This window comes from Pelophylax lessonae (assembly GCF_965119305.1).
Source record: "Pelophylax lessonae genome assembly, chromosome: 1".
NCBI classification, from domain to species: Eukaryota; Metazoa; Chordata; class Amphibia; order Anura; family Ranidae; genus Pelophylax; species Pelophylax lessonae.
This window is the reverse complement of record NC_138768.1, coordinates 527236463-527257743: the sequence shown is the minus strand read 5'-3', so window position 1 is coordinate 527257743 and position 21281 is coordinate 527236463. Positions and strand designations below refer to the sequence as shown.

General features: G+C 38.4%; 1 protein-coding gene across 2 annotated transcripts in view; it reads left to right on the top strand.

Annotated features, from left to right (window-relative positions):
• Positions 1-21281, top strand: part of RBPMS (RNA binding protein, mRNA processing factor) — a 292730-nt gene that overhangs the window by 181802 nt on the left and 89647 nt on the right. For both annotated transcript variants that reach the window (XR_014225321.1, XM_082258957.1), the window contains exon 5: positions 19887-20037. Coding sequence is in view for 1 of the 2 variants with exons in the window: in XM_082258957.1 (XP_082115083.1) it covers positions 19887-20037 (151 nt within the window). In the remaining variant the exon portion in view is untranslated. The remainder of the gene's footprint in view (positions 1-19886; positions 20038-21281) is intronic.

The window sequence follows — 21281 nt, the reverse complement described above, 5'->3', positions numbered from 1 at the left end:
TTCCAGCCTGCCATGTGCACTCAATCAGTTGACAACTCTGCTGTTAATTTCGGGCACTGTCAGCCTCCAACAGGAACTACTGTTAGGCCTCTTTCACATGAGCGCTCCGTTTTTGTCATCTGTTCAGTCACTTTTTTTTTTTACAGACACAGATGACACTTGTGTCGTACGGTCCGTATGTCCGCATATCATCCCATCTGTTTGCGGATGATATGCGGACATAATGTATGTCTATGGGGATTGCGGATGTCAGCGGATGACACCGCTGACATCCGATTTTGCGTCCTTTCCGTTTTTTAAACGGAAGAAAAATAGGATTCTGTTCCAAAAAACGGAACAGAACTGAAAGGACGCAAATCGGATGTCAGCAGATGGTCATCCGCTGACATCCGCAATCCCATTGACATGCATTATGTCCGTATATCACCCACAAACGGATGGGGTGATATACAGACATACAGAACGCCCATGTGAAAGAGGCCTTAGTGGAAAGCTCTCCAGGTACGAAACATTACAACAGATGCACATAAAATTATTAGTTTATGAAACTGCATACGGTGGGACACGATACCAAACATCGAAAAAATTGATTTTCGCTACTTCGTCTTTCTTCGATGTTTGTAGGATACTAATCTGGAAATCATTTAATTTGTATGAGCTATGCTTTGTATCCTGTGAAAACCTCAATAAAAACCTGTTGAAAATTAAAAATAGATTTTCTATTTACATATATTTTAAAACTTGATATATGATATCTATATATATAGTATGTAAACCATCTTGTAATTTATAGGAATCACTATTACATTGTAATTCTTCAGCCAGCTATGTTTTTCAGTTTCATCTCAAACTTCCTTGAAATCTAGAAAACATCATTCAGTTTGGTTGTTAGACAGGATTTCCCAGAATCCTCATCCCTTAGTCATGTGTTAGAATTGCAGTCTGAAATCTTTAGGGAGCTTGAGGTCAGCTTGCATGGAATATGGAACCACCAACAATGTTCTCAGGTTTACTGCACCAGGCTTTTTTGTCTTTAGCCCCAATTCACATTTTTGAATGGCGCCGTTACCATTTACATGCAAGAGACCCAGTGGGGATTCAAGGAGATTAGCTGCAGGCAGAAGTCCCACTGAAAGCAATGCAAGGCTTACAACTCCCGCAGCTAATCATGGTCGTTCATATACAATCGCTTATGGATTAATTACCTATGAATGCTTAGTCATGAATGCAGACAGGGCCTTGCTGGGTCTCCCGCATGTTATCGTTAACAGACCCATTCACAAGTGTAATGCAATAATGAGATAATCACAAAAAATGCTGCACATGTATGGCAATGCTATGGAAGCAATGTTTTCTATTACAACACTTGGATTGGCCATGTGATTACTGTAACAGCAGTCCCTCCTAAGCAGCACAGATTGTAAGATTGTAAAAGCTTCCAGCAAGTACAATACTGTTAAAAACAGTAAGGATCTGGTATAAAGTCTTCTAAAAAGCCTGAAATGTATGTACAAGGGGGTTATAAAAAAGGATTATGTGCTGAAATTTAGAATGTTTAATTATGCAGAGATGGAAAAAATGCACATACATATAAAATACTTTAAATTCCTCTACTCAGAGTTACCCTTCCACATAGTCCCCCATCATGTTCGATGCATTTACATCATCATTTTACCCAGGCCTCATATCTACTCTTTGTTTCACTACTTCAGAGAGGTTCTAACTGTCTTCAGGTCCTCAAATCTAGTGCCACAGGTGTAATCCTTCATTGGCCTAAGCAGGTAGGAGTCCGATGGTGACAAATCTGGGATGTAAGGTGGATAAGAGCCCACTGACCAGCCCATTTTAAAAATCACCTGACTGGTGGCATTAGAGGTGTGTGAGTGTTTATTATCATGATGCAGCTGTATGGAATGGATGTCTTTCTGTGGTCTTTTTTTCTCATTCAGCTTTCAAAGTATACCAATGTAGGTTACACTGTTCACTGTTTCACCTTTGTTCAAAAAGGCCATGATAATAATGCCTTGGTCATGCTAGATGTGTCCTTCCCCTCACATTAGGTTGCTAGATGACCATTCCTTGGCTTGGCTACAAATTCAGTTTCTCCCTTTTTAATGTTCAATAGTTTTTATTAAAGATTTTACAAAAGAACATATAAAAGTAGGAAATTGGAACAGCCAACAAGCCAAACAAAAAAGGTTACGGCAACGTTGTACAAACATGTCAATAACGTTCAAGAGTGTCCCATACATATGCACAGCGATCCCAATATATAACATCTCGTGTGACCGTGTCAAATAAATTGGTTCAAAGTGGCGATCGCCAGCACTCCTCACATAACAGAACAGCATGGGAGTTTCTCCCTGTTTAAACGTCTTCACCTGTTGGCAAACATCAGGCATGTATAGATCTCAACAGCCAAACAACCATTTTATGTCACAAACTCAATTACTGCTCCTTGTTTTAACCTCCCATCAATGATTCACTTGGTACAATCTAAAAAACAGAGGAACAAAGTGATTGAGGTAAACCATATGTGTAACATATATCAGGCATTTATTATAAGTTCTCTGATTCCTCCTGTATTGAATTGTATGGTAACTGTACTGTCTGCCCTTATGTTGTAAAGCACTGTGCAAACTTTTGGCAATATATAAATCCTGATTATTAATATTAATGAACGGCAGATATGAACAGGTATTATTTTTTATGCACCCTCAAAGTTGGCCATTGGATTTTTATGAACCAGTACTTTGCCCATTCAGGACAAAGCATTGAGTTAACTTAACCACCCTCCGCAACTGCACAAACCTAACTGGGACCCCATTTTGCTCTGTTTTACTGCCAGGAGCAAGATCTGTGTAATCTTCAAGCTGTGACATCGAAGGTTACACAGGGCAGTTGACTCCCTTCCAGCAACTATGTAACAACACAAGGTGCCTAAGGTGCTAATCATCAAGCACCAGTACTGTTATATCGGAGGAAGGAGAGTGAGTCACTATGGATTACTCTTTGCACCCAGTGCCAAACAGAGTAGCAGGGGAGTTAAGAGTGGATGCTGTTTTAGCATATTAGCAATTAACTAATTAAGTGAACCTGTAGATTTGTCATGTATGCAAGAAAATAAGTTCAGCTTTGCAGTTGAGCCTGCAAGACATTGCAACTGCTATTAAGGGATCACAGGTACATTGAACAGGCTCCTGCAGAATATTCCTCCAGCCCCAGGTCTATACCAGTGTTAATTTCGTCGACTAAAACCGACTAAAACGTTTTCGTCGACTACATTAAAACAATTTTAGTCGACTAAAATACAACTAAAACTAAAACAATTCATATGACTAAAATACAACTAAAACTAAAATGGCATTTTAGTCAAAAGACTATAACTAAAACTAAATCGAAATTTGCTGCCAAAATTAACACTGGTGCATGCTCAAAGCTTAATACCATAAATAATAACATATTCGATTTTTCACTCCAGGACCAGCAGTAGTATATAATGAGTTTGGAAATTGTAGAGAAATGCTTAAATAATGCATTACAAATTACAATTGAACTACACCCATTTGATTATAGATGACTAAAATGAGTTTTAGTCGACAAAAATGTAGGACGTTTTAGTCGAGTAAAATGTACTGGAGTTTTAGTCGACTAAATACGACTAAAACTAAAACACTCGCAGAAGACTAAAATGGGACTAAAACTAAAATGCCATTTTAGCCCTAAGACTAAGACTAAAACTAAATTGAAATTTGCTGCCAAAATTAACACTGGTCTGTACAGGGGCATGATCCTTCAGTTAAAGGACTAGAGGAAGTATCAATTGGCTATCAGTGCAGTGGTTTCCCCACACTTGTGCTCTCTTGAGAACTAGAGTCCTTCTGCTATGGTGGGAGATGGGACTTATTCACAGATCACTGCCAAGCCAAGCTTGATTCAAAAATAGATCCAGGCCCATGGTTTTTTCTGTGGGAAACACACCCCATGATTTAGGTAAGTAGGGGGTAGTTTGGAGGTGGGAGGCTGGGGAATGGCACCATTCTACGTGTTAGACCCTAAATATTGGTGTAATATGAAACAAGCTGTGAAAGGTGGACTTAGCCTTTAAGCTCTCTAAAATATAGAAAAAATTGTGTTTCTTTTAACTCACGCATGTAACTGATGATCTGTTACAAATGTTCCTCAACTCTGTCAGATCTAGGAATCATCAACACACTTAAATAGGATCCTCCGTAGGGTTTTTCATGCTTGATATACATTTCTAATCTTATAAAATTCTTTCATCTGCCGTTACATTAACCTCACACACCTTCGTGTTTATCACTTCAATCTCCAGATATCAGTGAACTGAAAAGACTTGCAAATTGTCACGGAAAGCCAAGACAGATTGCTAAGGCACAAATTTGACTGATCCTTCAAATGAGAACATACTTTTTCTCAAAAAAACTTTTTGTAACCGGTAATACATAGGATTCAGAGGAAACACACCACGTACAATTATCCATTGGTAGTAGAAGGAAATTGCTCAATAATTATGATGGTAGTTGTATAAACCTGTACATTTACAGCTTCAGCTATTTTTCTGAATGTTAGTAAAACACCTGTGGGCCACAGCTGTAGCATATTTTTGCCCATAGACATGCATTACAAAAAGCGTTTGAGGCTATACGTGCCTAAATGCCAGCACTCCAGCATATGAGCGTATTTTTCAAAAGTAAAATGCTGACATTTATTTTTTTTTTTTATCCAAGTGCTGGCATTTATAGCCATGTACAGTGTTTTTGTAATTTGTATCTATGGGCAAAAATATGCTGCAGCTGTGGTTCCTGTGCACTACAACAACATAAGCCTTAAATGCAGCTGCGTGCAAGAGCCCTAAAACTGGTTTGGATTTTCTATTAGGAGATCTGTCTCACCTTGCAGTGATTGCATTGCACTAGTAACTGTCTTTGCCGTCAACTTGTTATGACTCCATGTTGGATAAAAAAACAACACAAAAAACAATGGTTTGCTTTTGCTGTGGAGATAGCATAGACTCTGAGATACTCCACAAAGACCCCCTTCGTGTTACGACAAGTAGGGTTTATAAAACTTAAGGATGGTACACAAGGGCCGAATATCGGCCGGTTCACAGAAACACCAGCATCCAATCAGCACTCCTAGTCAATGGCTGAGAGAGGAGCACAGCGGGGAAGATCGCCACACTAACATCAGATGTGTTAGTACGGCGACCTCTCAGGTATATTTCGTTCAGCCCGTTGGGTTGAATGAAAAAAAAAAAATCTTCCTGTCTGTATTTAGCTATAGACATTTAGACATGGCAAAAAAAGATGTGAAAAAATATTGAAAAACTGCCACGGTTTTTTTTTTTATTAGAAAATACTTGTTCTTAGCATTTTTTAATTACTTTTTTGCATCTCAGTGCTGCTGATCTCATCCAATCTCACTGCAGCCACCTCCTGTCTCCATTGCTTATGGTGACAACAGTAGGACATGCCTGCAAAATGAGTGTTGGCAAATCCGCTCATCATCTAAAGTAACTGTGACATGGTGACAATGCAGGAGGCCAATAAGGAAACAGGGAAGAGTGTTGTCACCCTATATCAGGAAGTAAAATTTCAGGTGTAGAGCACAGAAATTTTTTTTATTTAATGTTTACTTGAAATTTCAAAAGAGTCAAGACCCTCCTTTTGGACGCCATAGTCCTCTCCTCTTCTGTTAGGATCTAAATACTGTCTGTGCTAGCCTAGCTCCTTCTCCCCTCCCCTCAACACCCTACATAACCTTTTATGCAGCAGATGGGGAGGAGTAAATAGGACTACCATAGCATGTCACGCAAGTTACAGCTCTGAGTCTGCTGGGGTGACTGACATCACATCTAAGATGGTTGCACCCATCAACTGTCTCAGGACTTTTGGATGTTTTACAGGTAACATGCATACAAAACATTCAATTCACATCTAATCTTACGTGAATATTTTTATTTTTTATTTTAATTAATGGTTTGATGACAGGTTCTCTTTAAACAACTCAATTCCCAGACGCTTTCACCCCCTTCCTGCCCAGACCAATTTTCAGCGCTGTCACACTTTGAATGGCAATTACTAAGCTTTGCAACACTGTACCCATATGAAATTGTTTAGCATTTTTTGAGACAAATAGAGCTTTCCTTTAGTGACATTTAATCATCAGTTTTTTTTTTGTTTTTTTTTGCTATATAAACTGAAAAATACAGAAACGTTTAAAAAAAGAAAAACCCACGTTTTTCTTTGTTTCTGTTCTAGATTTTTGAAAATAAATAATCTTTCTTCATAAATTTAGACCAAAGTGTATTCTGCTCCATTTCTTTGGTAAAAATAACCCAAATCAGTGTATACAGTATTATTTAGTCTGTGTGAAGGTTACAGTCTACAGAGAGAGTCCACAAACTATATATATCTGGAGGGTGATCAAGCCTGATATACTGATATCTCATTTCTGAAGGCCCTAAAATGCCAGTGCAAATACCCCCAAATGACCCCTTTTTGGAAAGCAGACAGATCTATAGGCATTGTGAGTTTTTTGAAGTTGTATTTTTTGTCTTACTTTTTTGAAAAGAAGAAATATAATCAAATATGTTTTAGTTTTCCCAATTTTTCATACATACTGTCAGCAGAGCAATACAACATCATCATATGACTGGTATGGCGGTGATCAGGGACATTCATTAGGGACAGTTTGTAAAAAAAATAAAATAAAAATCAATCATTTAAATTAAAAAAAAATATATCATTTTTTTTATTTAATTTTTTTCTTTACAATTTTTATTTGTATTGATTATATGAAGTATTAGTAATTGGGTTTTTGATCTACTTAAAGGACCCTAAAGTAAGCAATCATTGTTATGTCCTATTTGTTACAAGCTCCAAAGTATTTACTTTTAGGGCTCTTTCACACGGCCGCTCCGTATGTCCGTATATCACCCCATCCGTTTGCGTGTCAAACGCGTGTCATAATGCTTGTCAATGGGATTGTGGATGTCAGCAGATGACCATCCGCTGAAATCCGAATTGTGTCCTTTCAGTTCTGTTCCGTTTTTTGGAACGGAACAGAACCCTATTTTTCTTCCGTTTAAAAAAACGCCACGAATGCAAAATCGGATGTCAGCGGTGTCATCCGCTGACATCCGCAACCCCCATAGACATACATTATGTCCGTATATCATCCGCAAACGGATGGGATGATATGCGGACATACGGAGCGGATGACACAAGTGTGATCCGTGTCTGTGAAAAAGAAAAAAAAAGTGCCGCAGCGGAAGAAGAAATCGGAGCGGCCGTGTGAAAGAGCCCTAACAGGGTTTTATCCAGATTATAACTTTTACTAGTAAAAATGTGAGTGTAATGAAGATGTGGATGTTTTCGTGTACTCTGTAAAGTACTGTACGTTATAATGGTAATGCATGTGTTGGCATAAAACAACCTTTTAAAAAGGCTCCCTAGTATAGGATGGCTAATGATATGTGAACTAAGCTATTTGTTCAGTAAATACCAGATCTATACATATTCAATGTGATCTGTTATTTAATAAATAACATATACATATTCAAAGTTGACCAGGTTATATGTAATGCTTAAAGTGTAAAACGCTGAAGTTGCGTGTGTTTCCAAAAGCAAAGAATCACTTATTGTGATCATTCAATATATCCGCCTGTGTGACTATTTTCATATAAGCTTGACCAGCTATATCATATGACATTGTTTGGAATGCATATGCTCATAAGTGAATGGCAGAAGGCTACAGTATAATGTATACTCAAGCGTAAAATTAGCGTGATGCTGCAGGCCAGTGGATAGCTCCATGAGCACTTAGAAATCAGAGGCCACATGATCAGCAGAAAAGCAGGCTTTGTTATTACCATTTTCTCTTACAATGATGTAAATTGAAATTTTATGCAGCTTTTCAAATCCATTTATTTATGAATATAGCCACATGTTACATATGTTTCACATATCCAGGCTTTTTTTTATCATGCAAAATGCAAAGGGCAGTGGTGATATACAAAGTGCAGTAAACTGTAGCAGCCAATCACATTTTACATTTGAATAGTTCAATGCAGTGAGTACCGTGAAAGATGCTTTGGGATTGCCTGATATTGATCACTGAATGTTATGTATTGTTTGAATTTAATAAAAAAGCATAGTTGTGTTTGTAAGGGTGTGTGTTCTTCTTACTGTTGACCTTCTGGGTAATGGCTACACAGGGAGATGCAGGGCAGGCAATCATATACTGTACATATAAATAGATGCTGTAGGTATAACAACATTTTTTTTATATATATATATATAGTGATTGTTAATAATCATTATTTTAGGTAATATATCTACTGTTTTTCTCTTGGTGGGGCATCTGGTAAAGTTACTGAACCAGCCTTTCTTGCCTACAGTCCCCCCAAATGTTGCTAGGGGTTTTTGAGCATTTAGGCCTAGTGCACATTGGCTAAATAGGCGCTTTTCCGCTGCATGGAACCGAACGGTTTGGCCCGCTTTTGCGCTTTTCCACTGCATGGTGCCACATGGTACGGTGTTTTAACGGTTCGGTACGGTATGGTACGGCGGCGCTTTTCCAGTACATGGAACCGAACGGTATGGCTCGCTTAAACAGTACCACCTCAGTTGTGGTTCCAAGAGGGCCGTACTGGTACCATATCCCACAATCCTTTGCATGCAGCCTTGACTGTTTGTCACTACTAGCCACTGATTGGTCAGAGAATCATTTTTATCCCACCCACTTTACTTTAGTGGAAAAGCAAACCGTACCAAACCGTACCGAACCGTTCCAACACCGTACCATGCGGTACCATGCAGTAGAAAACCAAACAGGGCCGAGTGGAGCCGAGCCGGTACTTGCAGTGGAAAAGTGCCATATGTCAGCCGGTTCAATAGAAACCGGCCAACATTCTGCCCGTGTGTATGGCAGCCGGACTGATAGAAGGCCTTTCGGGCCAGCTTCTGTCGAAAGCTCATAACGAAAAGGTCTGTTGACCGGCTCCCAATCAGTGCTCCCTGTCAATGGTTGGGATCACTGACCAGAGTGTTTGTGGGTGGTGGCGTACCCCTGTCAGAATACAAAAGCTTGGCAGGGAAGAACAGCGGTTTCGATCTGAGCTGTCAGATTTTTTTTTTCATTCAACTCAAAAAAAACTAGTGATGTGTAATATCGAACATTTGGAAAGAATTAAATGGACTTTATAGGCACAAATGGGAATGAAGTAAAAAACTTTTTTATTGATTGATATATAAAACCAGGGAAACAGAAACCCCTATCACAGGGGTATGGCTATTAAACATACATATAATTCATAAAAGACATCGAAGTGTACCTTAACAATAAGGCATATAAATGCAAATAGTGGACAAATGATTGCATAACACATGAACTGTGGTGGTGTAGAGATACTATACATTACATCCTACACGACTCAAAGACGATGCCAGGAATGGCGTAGAGCGTCCTCTAGAGTGTAGTTGATGCAACCCTAGATGTAAGGGGTGGTTCATGTAGCCAGATGCCCTACATGTTTCGCTTGAGAAATCAAGCTTCTTCCGGAGCTACTGGTGTACAGACTCCCTGTAGAGGCGAGTAGTTGATCACAGCAGCCAATATATTAGGCAGTAAAAAGGTAGACCAATCATAAGTAAAACACGGGGGGGGGGGGGTGTTTGCTGGAGTGAGTCTGTCAGCTGATGTCACTATAGACAAGATAGGCTAGATGCATATTTTGGTTGGAACAGAGACCAAAGGCGGTAACTAGTTAGGGACAAGAAGCCAGATAAATATGGCCCAAAATCTGTCCAAAATGTAACAAGTCCCTCATGAGGGAGGCATCAGGAGAACAGGCTCAGAGACCAGCAGATCGATTCCCCCGCCTTTACTTTGCTGCTTTAATGTTTGCGCAATATAGCCATTTAAGTGATGTATAATAGGCTTTAACAATTTCTGATCCTCAGATAAGTAAACAATGACACCAATAATCTTTTTAGCTATCTGTAAGTGGGAATCCTCCCACTGGTCACTAGTGTAAGGGGCATTCTACCCACTGGCCACCGATGTAAGACACATTCTTCCCAATGACCACTAGTGTAAATGGGTCATTGTCCCAATAACCACCAATGTAAGAAGATGGTCTTTCCCCCCACTTACCTCCAATATAACATGGTCTTTCTACACTGACCAACAGTGTGGGTGCAATTCACAGACCAGCAATTTAAGAAACCACCAATGTAAGGGAACTGTGTTTCTTTACTGGCCATTATTATTAATATCTATCATTTTATTTATTTTTTTCATTTGATTTTTATTACTGCAAAATAATTTAATTGTTTAGAACAACCCTGGGTATCCATGCCCTAAGTACCCAATATTCCTTATTCTTTATTTTTTCTAACTTACCATTCACACAAATGTATTGGTTGCGGTAAATATGGTAATTACAAGCAGGGATTCTCTGAAACCTGGAAATATTTCAAGGGTTCCGCTGTGTTAAAAAGGTTAAGAAAGGCTGTTCCATACTGTACTGGCTAACTAAAGTCATGAGTTTGATTTCAGAGAAAGCACTTACATGCCCATGTTCTTTTTGTAGTAGTGTGGTTTTCCACTAGGTTCTTTGGTTCCCTTTTACTATTTAAAACATACAAATTCTTCCATCCATGACGTTAATAAGCATGTTGGCAAATTGAAGAGGAGCTTTGCATAGAGTTTGTGTTAGGCTTTTATATCTGTCTATAAGCCCATTAGCATGATTTAACCTAACTTTCTATCCCATTGAAACCGGTACAAGAAATAGGGATTTTCATTGTCACCAATACAGACGGGAATAGACAGTAATAAAAATACATGTTCCAACCCTTCTTTACTATTTAAAAAATGTGTTTTGGTTTTTGTTGAGAAGTGAGGAGAAAATCTCCTCTAGGGAGACACAGACTGCAACAAAAACTGGAAAGAGGCTCTAACTCTCACTTGATCTATCCAAACCAAAAAAAGTTTTTGAATGGAGCTCGGCTTTAAGTTACTGACCTGGAAAAAGTACACAGAGAAGGACTTTTTTCTGTCTTTCCTGCATGCTTATTCTGGGTCCATAAATACTGAGAGTTAGCATAGCGCAACTCTCAGGTCCATGAGACACACAGACTGGCTTGGTCCCGCCCCCCCCCTCTTTACTGGCTGTGATTCACAGCCAATGAGAAGGAAGAGACCCAGGAAAGCCACTGCTCTCGAGCACATCACTGGATCGAGATGGGGCTTAGGTAAGAATTAGTACATAGTTACATAGTTAGTCTGTTTGAAAAAAGACATCTGGTTCAACCAATAAAAGGGGAAAGAAAATCATACGATCCTATATACACAATCCTATACTCACAGGTAAACCAGAGAATAGCAACAAAAAAGCATGATCCAATTTGCTCCAGCAGGTGAAAAAATTCCTTCTTGATCCCCAAAGAGGCAATCAGATATTCCCTGGATCAACTTTACCTGTGGGGGAAGCTGCACACGGAAGGTTTTTTTACCTTAATGCACAAAATGCATGAAGGTAAAAAGCATTCAGCCTACAACCACTTACTTTAGGTGCTTTAAACCTTTCCTGTATATCTGGGCAACATATAAAAAATACATTCAGCATATCTCTAACACACATCTTTACCCATGCTTTGTCTCTTTGATAATGCTGCTAGAACAGAAAAATGCCTTGTGGTCTAACCAGAAACCCAGTGAACTTCTGACTTCCTTTTGTGGGCTGAAAATGCTATAAAAAAAGTTACCACTAATTACACTACAAAAGACTTACCGTTATAATACTATATATAGACCATCAAACTAATATTCAACCAATCAATATTTCAGCAGCCATTTAGGATCATTTATTGCGCAAAACACTTACATAAACAATATTAAACGATAACCCCATTAAAATTACATAGCTACATAATTTGTGAGGTTGAAAAAAGACATCAGTCCATCCAGTTCAACCTATGATGTGTGTGTGTTTGCTGTTAACTGTACATTGAATACCTCTGTATGTTGTGGTCTTTAAGGTGCCCATCTAATAGTTTTTTGAAACTATCGATGCTCCCTGCTGATACTACTGCTTGTGGAAGAGAATTCCACATCCTTACTGCTCTGACAGTGAAGAACCCCTTACGTATTTTAAGGTTAAACCGGTTTTCCTCTAGTTTTAGTGAGTGGCCACGTGTCTTATTGTATTCCCTTTCTCCGAAAAGTTTGTTCCTTATGCTAGGATCATCACCAGTACAGTATTTGTACATTGATATCCCCTCTCAAGCGTCTCTTCTCCAGAGAGAATAAGTTCAATGCCTGTAGTCTTTCCTCATAGCTGATGCCCTCCATTCCCCTAATTATTTTTGTTGCCCTTTTCTGGACTCTCTCCAGTTCTCACACACCTCTCACACACCTCCAAGATGACCACTGCCTTGCTAAAGAAGCTGAGGGTAAAGGTGATGGACTGGCCAAGCATGTCTACAGACCCAAACACTATTGAGCATCTGTGGGTCATCCTCAAATGGAAGGTGGAGGAGTGCAAGGTCTCTAACATCCACCAGCTCTGTGATGTCCTCATGGAGGAGTGGAAGATGACTCCAGTGGCAAATTGTGATGCTCTATTGAACTCCATGCCCAAGAGGGTTAAGACAGTGCTGGAAAATAATGATGGCCACACAAAATATTGACACTTTGGGCCCAATTTGGACATTTTAACTTAGGGGTGTACTCACTTTTGTTGCAAGAGGTTTAGACATTAATGGCTGTGTGTTGAGTTATTTTGAGGGGACAGCAAATTTACACTGTTATACAAGCTGTACACTCACTACTTTACATTGTAGCAAAGTGTCATTTCTTCAGTGTTTCACATGAAAAGATATAATAAAATATTTACAAAAATGTGAGGGGTGTACTCACTTTTGTGAGATACTGTTTATAATTTCAATAGTGTTATTACTCCCAGGGCATAATGTTCAGTAGGTATTAAAGAACTTGTAAAAGAAAGGAGAAGCACCACAGTCAAAAGTATATATGCATCATCATGATATCCAAAAGTGATATACACATTAGTGGTATGTAATTTAGTTTTTTAAGTGTTATAATGTCACCATAGACACTGGACAGAAAGGAGGTTGGTAGGCCTACATGGTGGTTGTAAGCTGACAATGCTTGGGTTCTGTTCTGCTGGACTACAGAACACCCCCCTCCCATTATAATATGCTGCCAAGAAGAGAGGAGGTGTTCTGCAGTACAACAGCAGAGAACTCAGGCAGGGCTGAAAACACTGCCTGGGATTCCCAGTGCAGAACTAAGGCCGGCCATACACTTTTCAAATCTTGCTGAACCTGCCAAGATTCGAACCGTTAACGGGCAGGCTGAATGTACCAAGTTGATCAATCAACTTGGGTACAACCAGCCTGTTGGACTCTCTCTGTTGGCTGCTATAGCCACTAGCAATAATCACTGTCTTCTCCCAGCAGGGATGGCTTCCCCTGCCCTCCCCTGCCAGGAGAAGACAATGGCTCTGGCAGGATGGATTCCCACATCAACATTGTCTGTGTTGATGGGGGAATCGAGACAATTTCTATCCTGCAACCTGCGGTTTCAGGAAATACATTTGCTTTTTGTATTGCTGGCCTTAGAGGCACTGTGTTGTCCACTATTGGAAGTAGGGAGTTCACTAGATTTCTGGCAGATCAACAGGCACGTTTCTGCACTTTTAGAATTTTTACTAACGATAGAACATGGGGAAATGGGCATGTATTACAAAGATGTATTTTTTTATGACTTTTTTTTTTTTTTCATTTTGCCCAGACATACATGTGGATGCTAACTACTAATGGCTATACTGTTACATCTACTAATGGAAACACAACTAATTCTGCAGCATCCAGTTACCACTTTAAAAAATGTCTTGTTTTCCTTTCCTTTAAGCTAAGTTGCCTGGATGTCTGTCCTTTTTTTTTTTATATAAATGGTGATTTACAGTCCTGGGCTGGAACTGAGGCTCGATTATACGAAAAGTCAACCTAACATTTTTAATCCACAAGTCATATCTCAGTGATGTGCATTTCAAGCCTTGCCAGGTCAGTGCTTTTAAGGGAGTTTGTAAGATATAAACTAGGGATAGACTGCCAGTTCACTCTAAATCTTATCACAGGAACATTTTGGATGGAGTCACGGTGCCCGAAAAGCAATCACATCAATTTTAACTTTGAAATGAAAGTTTTATATTCTTATGGTCCACTTTAGAATACTGGTGAAGGAGGATGCCAAAGGATAAAAGCAAAGTTAGACAGGATATCAGCCTCCAAATATGGTGCTGTGCTGCTTAGAATGATAGAAGGAATGCAGTATTTGCCTTAGAGCCCGATAGCTATGGTAAACCCTGCCAAATGAATGAAGTAATTTCACTTGAGCTTTTAAAGATGTTAGTGTAATAATGCTTTAATTCCCCACAACAACGCTCTCCACGGTCTGCTCCAGAGAAAGCCATATGTGTATGCACTGTTGTGATATCTCCAGGTATTCAGTGACTTTCTCCTTCTGCTTTTCATTATAGATGAGTACAAGCAGTAAGAAATGTAGCTTAGAGAGGTAGCCTTACTGCATCTGTAGTCACTGGAAACATTAATGTATTAAATCTTTAGGAAACGTTGGACAATATTGTACAAGATTAATACAATATGTCCTTCCATTTCCTTATCTAAGGATATTTTCCATATAGAAGGTGAAAAAAGTGTAGTAATAATGACAATATTTTGTATATATTTAACACTTTGCATCAATACTGCTAATATTACTCTTCAAACTCTACAGTCTGCTAAAAAATGCTTTACAAATACAACTTATACACAATGTAATTATTAGTCATATGGTAAAGATGTATTCTTTTTTATATGATAACAAAGAAAACAATCAGGAATTGGAATATTATTGTCTTTGATACGCACAGACTTCCAGTTTAGCTAGGGAGGAAGGTGGGATGGTTAATGGATACAATGGGGAAGAGAAAATGGTCATACTTTAAGATCAAAAAGGATCATCAAGGATCACTTGGGAATTTCTAAAGGGCTATTCTACTAATAGTGATATTTTGTAATAATAGTAAGGTGGAATGACCCTAACACATACGATTGTTAATAAATGCATTCAGACATATGGAAAATCAAGTAAAGCCCAGTGACAGTTCTGATTGGGCAAATGGCTAACCCAGGGTTGCTATAGCCATTATAGGGTTAAGTGGGGGTTGTCCTGTTACATAAATGTTCTGGGTATCCCAGCTATTGCTGATGAGCAAAATATTTAGAGGCAGAGAGGTTTTTACCTTAATCCATTCCACGCAGTATAAGGTAAAAAAAACTTTCAGGTGCAGCTCCCCCCCAGCCCCCCCTTATACTTACCTGAGCCCATCTCAGTCCAGCAATGTGCATGAGAGCAGCAGCTGTATTGGGTCTCTCTCTTCTTATTGGCTCATGCAGCAGTGGGAACGATCGGCTCCTACTGCTGTCAATCACAGCCATTAAGCCAATGAGTAGAGAGTGGGGCAAGGGCTGAGTCGTGCTCTGTGCGTGAATGGACATTGTCCATTCACAGGAGCACATCTTGGAAGGGAGCCTGCTCCAGTGACCCCATAGCAAAAGGCTTGCTATTGGGGGCACTTGGCAGGGGGGAGGAGCCAGGACCTCCTGCGGGGGACCCAAAAAGAAGAGGATCTGGGCTGTTCTGTGTTAAACCATTGCACAGAGCAGATAAGTATAACATATTTGTTATTTTTATTTTTTTAAATTACAACCTATATAATCACTTTAAAAATCATAGTCCAGCCTTTCTCAACCCTTTTATCCCAGAGGAACCCTTGAAAATAATTTTCACATCTCAGGGAACCCTTGCTAAAACAAATTTATTGGAGATCAGTGGAAAGAATGCCCTTTATATTGCTGGTCAGTAAAAATAATTTCCCCCTTACAGTGGTGTTTAGAGCGCCCCCCCCCCCCTTACAGACATTTTAAAAGGGTAATGTCACTGGCTCTGCAAAGTGGCATTGGTCCCAAAGAGGTCAACCAGCCAAATCTGAACCCCTATGTTCCAAAGAAATCTGGTTGAGAATTGCTGTCCTGCTCTGTTCCTATGATCCTGTTTGCAAGTTTTGGATTTGGTCATATACTGTACATGTTTGTCTTTATATTTTTTTATTAAATTAAAGGGGATATTTAGTCTTTTCAATGATTTTTAAACTTTTTCATGTTTAAAAAATTTCTTTAAGGCAAACACTGCAATAATAACTAGTATTTTGTAGTTTGGCAAGCAGTCCTCTCTGGAGGAAACAGTAGGTCCTGATATGATTTACACTTTAAATCAGTGAAAATATAAGACAGTTTTAGTGTGGAGACTGTAGTATCTTTTTCTTTTACATTGGTGGTCAATGGGAGAAGAAGTCCTTTACGGATCATTGAAAATACATTATACTTTTCCATAAAAATATAATTGTATCCTCGAAAAGTATATCATTGCTGATGTGAACTAGGCTTTTCCAGTACCTTTACTCAATTGCGAATTTTACATGTAAGAAACCCAACAGGCCTTAAGCCTCTCCTGTTTTGTACTGGGACTCCAGTTCACTACACCATCCAGGGTAAAGACCCTCATTATGTAGCTTCTAACCTCAATATTAATACATTTCTGTGATTTGTATTAGTACTGGTGTGCTGGAGATGCCCACACTCTAGTCTCCATACAATTTTTTCTCACTATTTAACTGATTTATAGTGTGCATTGTATCAGGACCTGCTGTTTTCTCCAGAGGACTGGGCAGCTTGTCAAGCTACAATATATTTGGTAGTGTGTGTGTATGTGTGTAAAAGATCAGGAATAATGGGTTCAGTATTTTAGGAGACTTGAACTAAGTGGGATTCCACAGGAGGTCAATGCACTGTGTGTTGAGACTCTATTCCAGTTAAAGACCAGTTCTATCCAAAATAAATTATCATTTTTTATCATTACACTGGGTCATAGTTTGATCCATCCCCAGTCTCTCAAGATTAAGACAGCAGGCCTAGTAATTTAGCAGATAGCAGTGCTTTAATTTTTTTTTCTTTTGTGGTTCCTTGTGAGGTTATTTTGTATGAACTAATCGTCTTGCCTTGTGGATTACTTTATATTTAGGTCCAGCCTGTCTCTACTGTGTCTAACATTTTTTTTAATCACAAACCTATGTTCTAGGTTTTACAGATGTGCTTTCTTGTGATATACTATAGTTTTATTAAAATGTAAAACAATTCGTTTCAAAATCATATAAACATGTCATTACATATTTATACTCTGTTTCAGTTTATCATCATCACTTACTTCATTGCAGGTGATTGCAGTTGATCGAGTAAATGGCTTGAAACTCTATTATAACAGAATCCTTTGGCTTTACATAAGAAACCCTGAAAACACAATATAAATATGTACATTTATTTTATTTTGACAAAATCTAGACAAAACTTATAGCTTAGATTTTGTTTAGATAAATTATTTATGAACATGTTTATATGTCAGTCTAGCATCTGAAGGATTGCAGCTGTTTTCTTTTGAAATTGATAAATATTCTGGCAATGTCACTAATCATTTCACATTGGCAGCCTTCTCCGAGCTTGTTCTTGTTTCTTATTATTACCCATATAAGGGGTTTTACAGTAAGTATACCCCAAGGCCTGTTCTACCATATTACAACATTTTTCTATAGTTTTTTTTTTTTTTTTTTTTTATAATGAATTTGTTCTCACACATCCTCTAGCAGTTCTCACTAAAATGTCAAATTAATTGCAAGCCATAAAAAGATTTTCTAGCAACGTTAAATAAATCTCTGTCTTTATTTTTTGTTGATATGATGTTGCCAATGTACATAAGTCCATCTATGATCAATTTTAAGTGAATCTTGACATGACTGGAGGTTTCATATCTAGTTCAGAAACTAGTTGTATCAGTTTTTTATGAGTACTGTATTTGTCTCTTTATAGAAGTACATTTAAATGAGAATAAAGGCTCGGGTTTATAGGGGTTATAACATTTTCTGCTTTATTAAGTAAGGTTATTTGGAGAGCAGTGCTGAAATGCAAAGTTCAGTAATCCTTTTCAACCAGTCAGAAATAATTTCTTAATTGGGCTGATGATGGTGGACTGAAATCAAATTGATTTCTGTATGTTACAGCATTTTACACAGCATCATCAATCTGGATATACAATATAGTAGATAATAGGCTGCTATCATTTAGCATAGTTGTCTCCAAACTTTCTAAACAAAGGGCCACTTCCCTTTTCTTCAGATAGTAAACTGGCCAGATTGTGACCAGCTCCAATAGAAAATGTCCCATAATCAGTGGAAGCAAACAATGCCTTAAACTTGGTAATCATTGGTAGTAAAATAATTACAAAGTGCCTGTGGTCAATATGAGGAGAAATAATGCCCCATCATTGGTATTAGCTGGAGGAATAGTGCCCCATCATTGGCATTAGTTGGGGGAATAATGCTGCATCATTGGTTTTGGAGAAACAATGCCCCATCATTGGCATTAGTTGGGAAAACAGTGCCCTACGTTGGTTTTAGTTAGAGGAATCGTGCAACATCATTGGTATTAGTTGGAGGGATTGTGCCCCATCATTGATATTAGTTGAAGGAATAGTTCCCCATCATTAGTATTAGCTGGAAGAATAGTGCCACATCATTGTTATTAGTTGAATAAATTGTTTCCCATCACTGGTACTGGTTGAAAGAATAGTGCCCCATTCATTGGTATCAGTAGAATGGATAGTATCCCTTTTTGTCAGTGGCAGGAATTATGCCCCACTGTTGATGCCTAGTGGGAGGAATAGTGCCTCTTTGTTTGTTAAATGTATTTAATTGCCTATAACCCAGTTTAGGTCATAGAAATAGCTATGCAATTAGATAAACATTGTAATAAAAAAATCCATTGTCTGTGTCTTGCTTCTACTTTCTTTTTACAGCAGTGTGAATATGGATATATATATATATATATATATATATATATATATATATATATATATATACACACACACAGTCCAATAGGCATTTTAGTTGGACCCTATTGTACTTTGCAGTGTAATAGACCTGGTCAGACACACCCCACCCCTTCTGAGGACACTGAGGGGTGTGGCTGTTTCTTAGCTCTGCCACTATATTGCACTTGAATGTGAGGGTTCAAAGTAGCTATTTAAGGGAAAAGGGATATTAAGGCAATTCCTAGGTAACATAAATTGGGCATTAAAGCGCTAACATATGACTACAAGCATATTTCAACTGTTAAAAGAAACTTGCCACAAATATGGCATGTGAATAAAGAGTGCACCACAAACTGGTAAGAATATTTCTCAATAGAAATTGAACTGTTGTGGATGATTGGCTTTTGGGCTACAGTAATCGATGACCAACATTCAAAAGCATACATAAAAGTTTACACTGTGGGGGAGATTTACCATAACTGGAGCACTTAGAATCTAGTGCAGCTGTGCATAGTAGCCAATCAGCTTCTAACTTCAGCTCGTTCAATTAAGATTTGGCAATTTAATCTGGAGGCTGATTGGTTTGTATGCAAAGTTGCACCAAATTTTGCATTCTCCAGCTTTAGTAAAAATAAAAGTGCTGCGAAAATAGCAATCAAGTATCTTACATTTGTCCAGAGTCTCTTAACAGATTAAATACGTTTCTGTTTGGTTGCTATGAACTATACACATAATTTCTCTTTGCACGGTTAGAAAATAATCCAAAAAATCTACCTTTTTATGCGTTTTTTTTCTTATTCTTATTTTTATTATCTGTTGAATAAATGTTTCTCATTTAATGGTTTCAGGGAATACGCTTTGATCCAGAAATTCCTCAGACGTTACGGCTCGAGTTTGCAAAAGCAAATACAAAGATGGCCAAGAGCAAACTTGTGGGAACCCCAAATCCCAGCACACCTCAGCTGAACAATTTACCTCAGTTTATCTCCAGGGATCAGTGTAAGTTTTCTATTTCTTTTTATGAGATTCATAGCAAAAAATGTTTGTGTGGGATAAACTGAGAAAACTGGATTTTCAAACGCATGTTGGTTAGGATAATTCGTTGAGGGGGGAATGTATTTAAAGTAAAAATGCTTGTTGATAGGCAGCCCTCTGTGTCTGTCATGTGACCACAGTTGCATATACTGTATAGTGTCTGCAGCCCACTGTCCAAACCAGAATTAGGTTCATAGCGCTGTGTGCAACCTACCCTAAAACCTACCCTAATGAAAAATGCAAATCTTTCACCTTTGTACTATTTCCACTAGACAGAGCACAATATGACAGGAATAAAATGTTTCTGCATTCCCCTACAACACCCAATCAGGTGTATTCTTAAATTTCTATAATGAACATTACAATTGTCACTGGCTTGGTCTTTGCTCTTTGATATAGCTTTCTGTTTCAGTGACAGAATAGGGATGTTTCATCTTGAAATCTTTGTGCTGCTAGCTAGTGATGTTTCTAGACCAGTGCCTGTTATCACCATCATCCTTATCTCAGACCATGCTGGGCTTTTTTTTTCTACCCATCATTTAATTTTTTTTTTTTTTATTGAAGAGTGGGATGCAGTGGACTTGCTTTCATCCTCTTGTCACTCCTGTGCAAACATTAGTACTTAGCTGTAAAATAGATGGCAGAAACTGTGTTATATTTACTGGAAATGGATGGCACTTATCTACACCCTGAAGGTAAACACAAGAGGATGGGAGTATAGCCACCTGGAGCACCATATAAAAATTTTAGCCAAGAGTTCCATTTTAAGAACTGTTTCCTACAAAATGTTAGCATTGCACTGATTGATTTTACTTGTTTTATTTATTATTAGAGATATTTATATAGCGCCAACTATTTACACAGTGTTTTACGATTATTGTACATTTACAACATAGTTACATAGTTAGTAGTTAAGGTTGAATAAAGACAACAGTCCATCCAGTTCAACCTGTGTAGGTGTGTGTATGTGTCAGTGACGATATTCATTTCCCATATCCCTGAATATTGTGTTCTTTGAGATGCACGTCCAAGAGTCTTTTAAAAGTATTGATACTCCCCGCTGATACCCCACCAATTGTGGAAGAGAGTTCCACATTCTTACCGCCCTGACAGTGAAAAACCCCCTATGCAGCTTAAGGTTAAACCGCTTCTCCTCTAATCTCATTGTGTGGCCACGTGTCCTCCTACACTCTCTTAGACTAAATAGT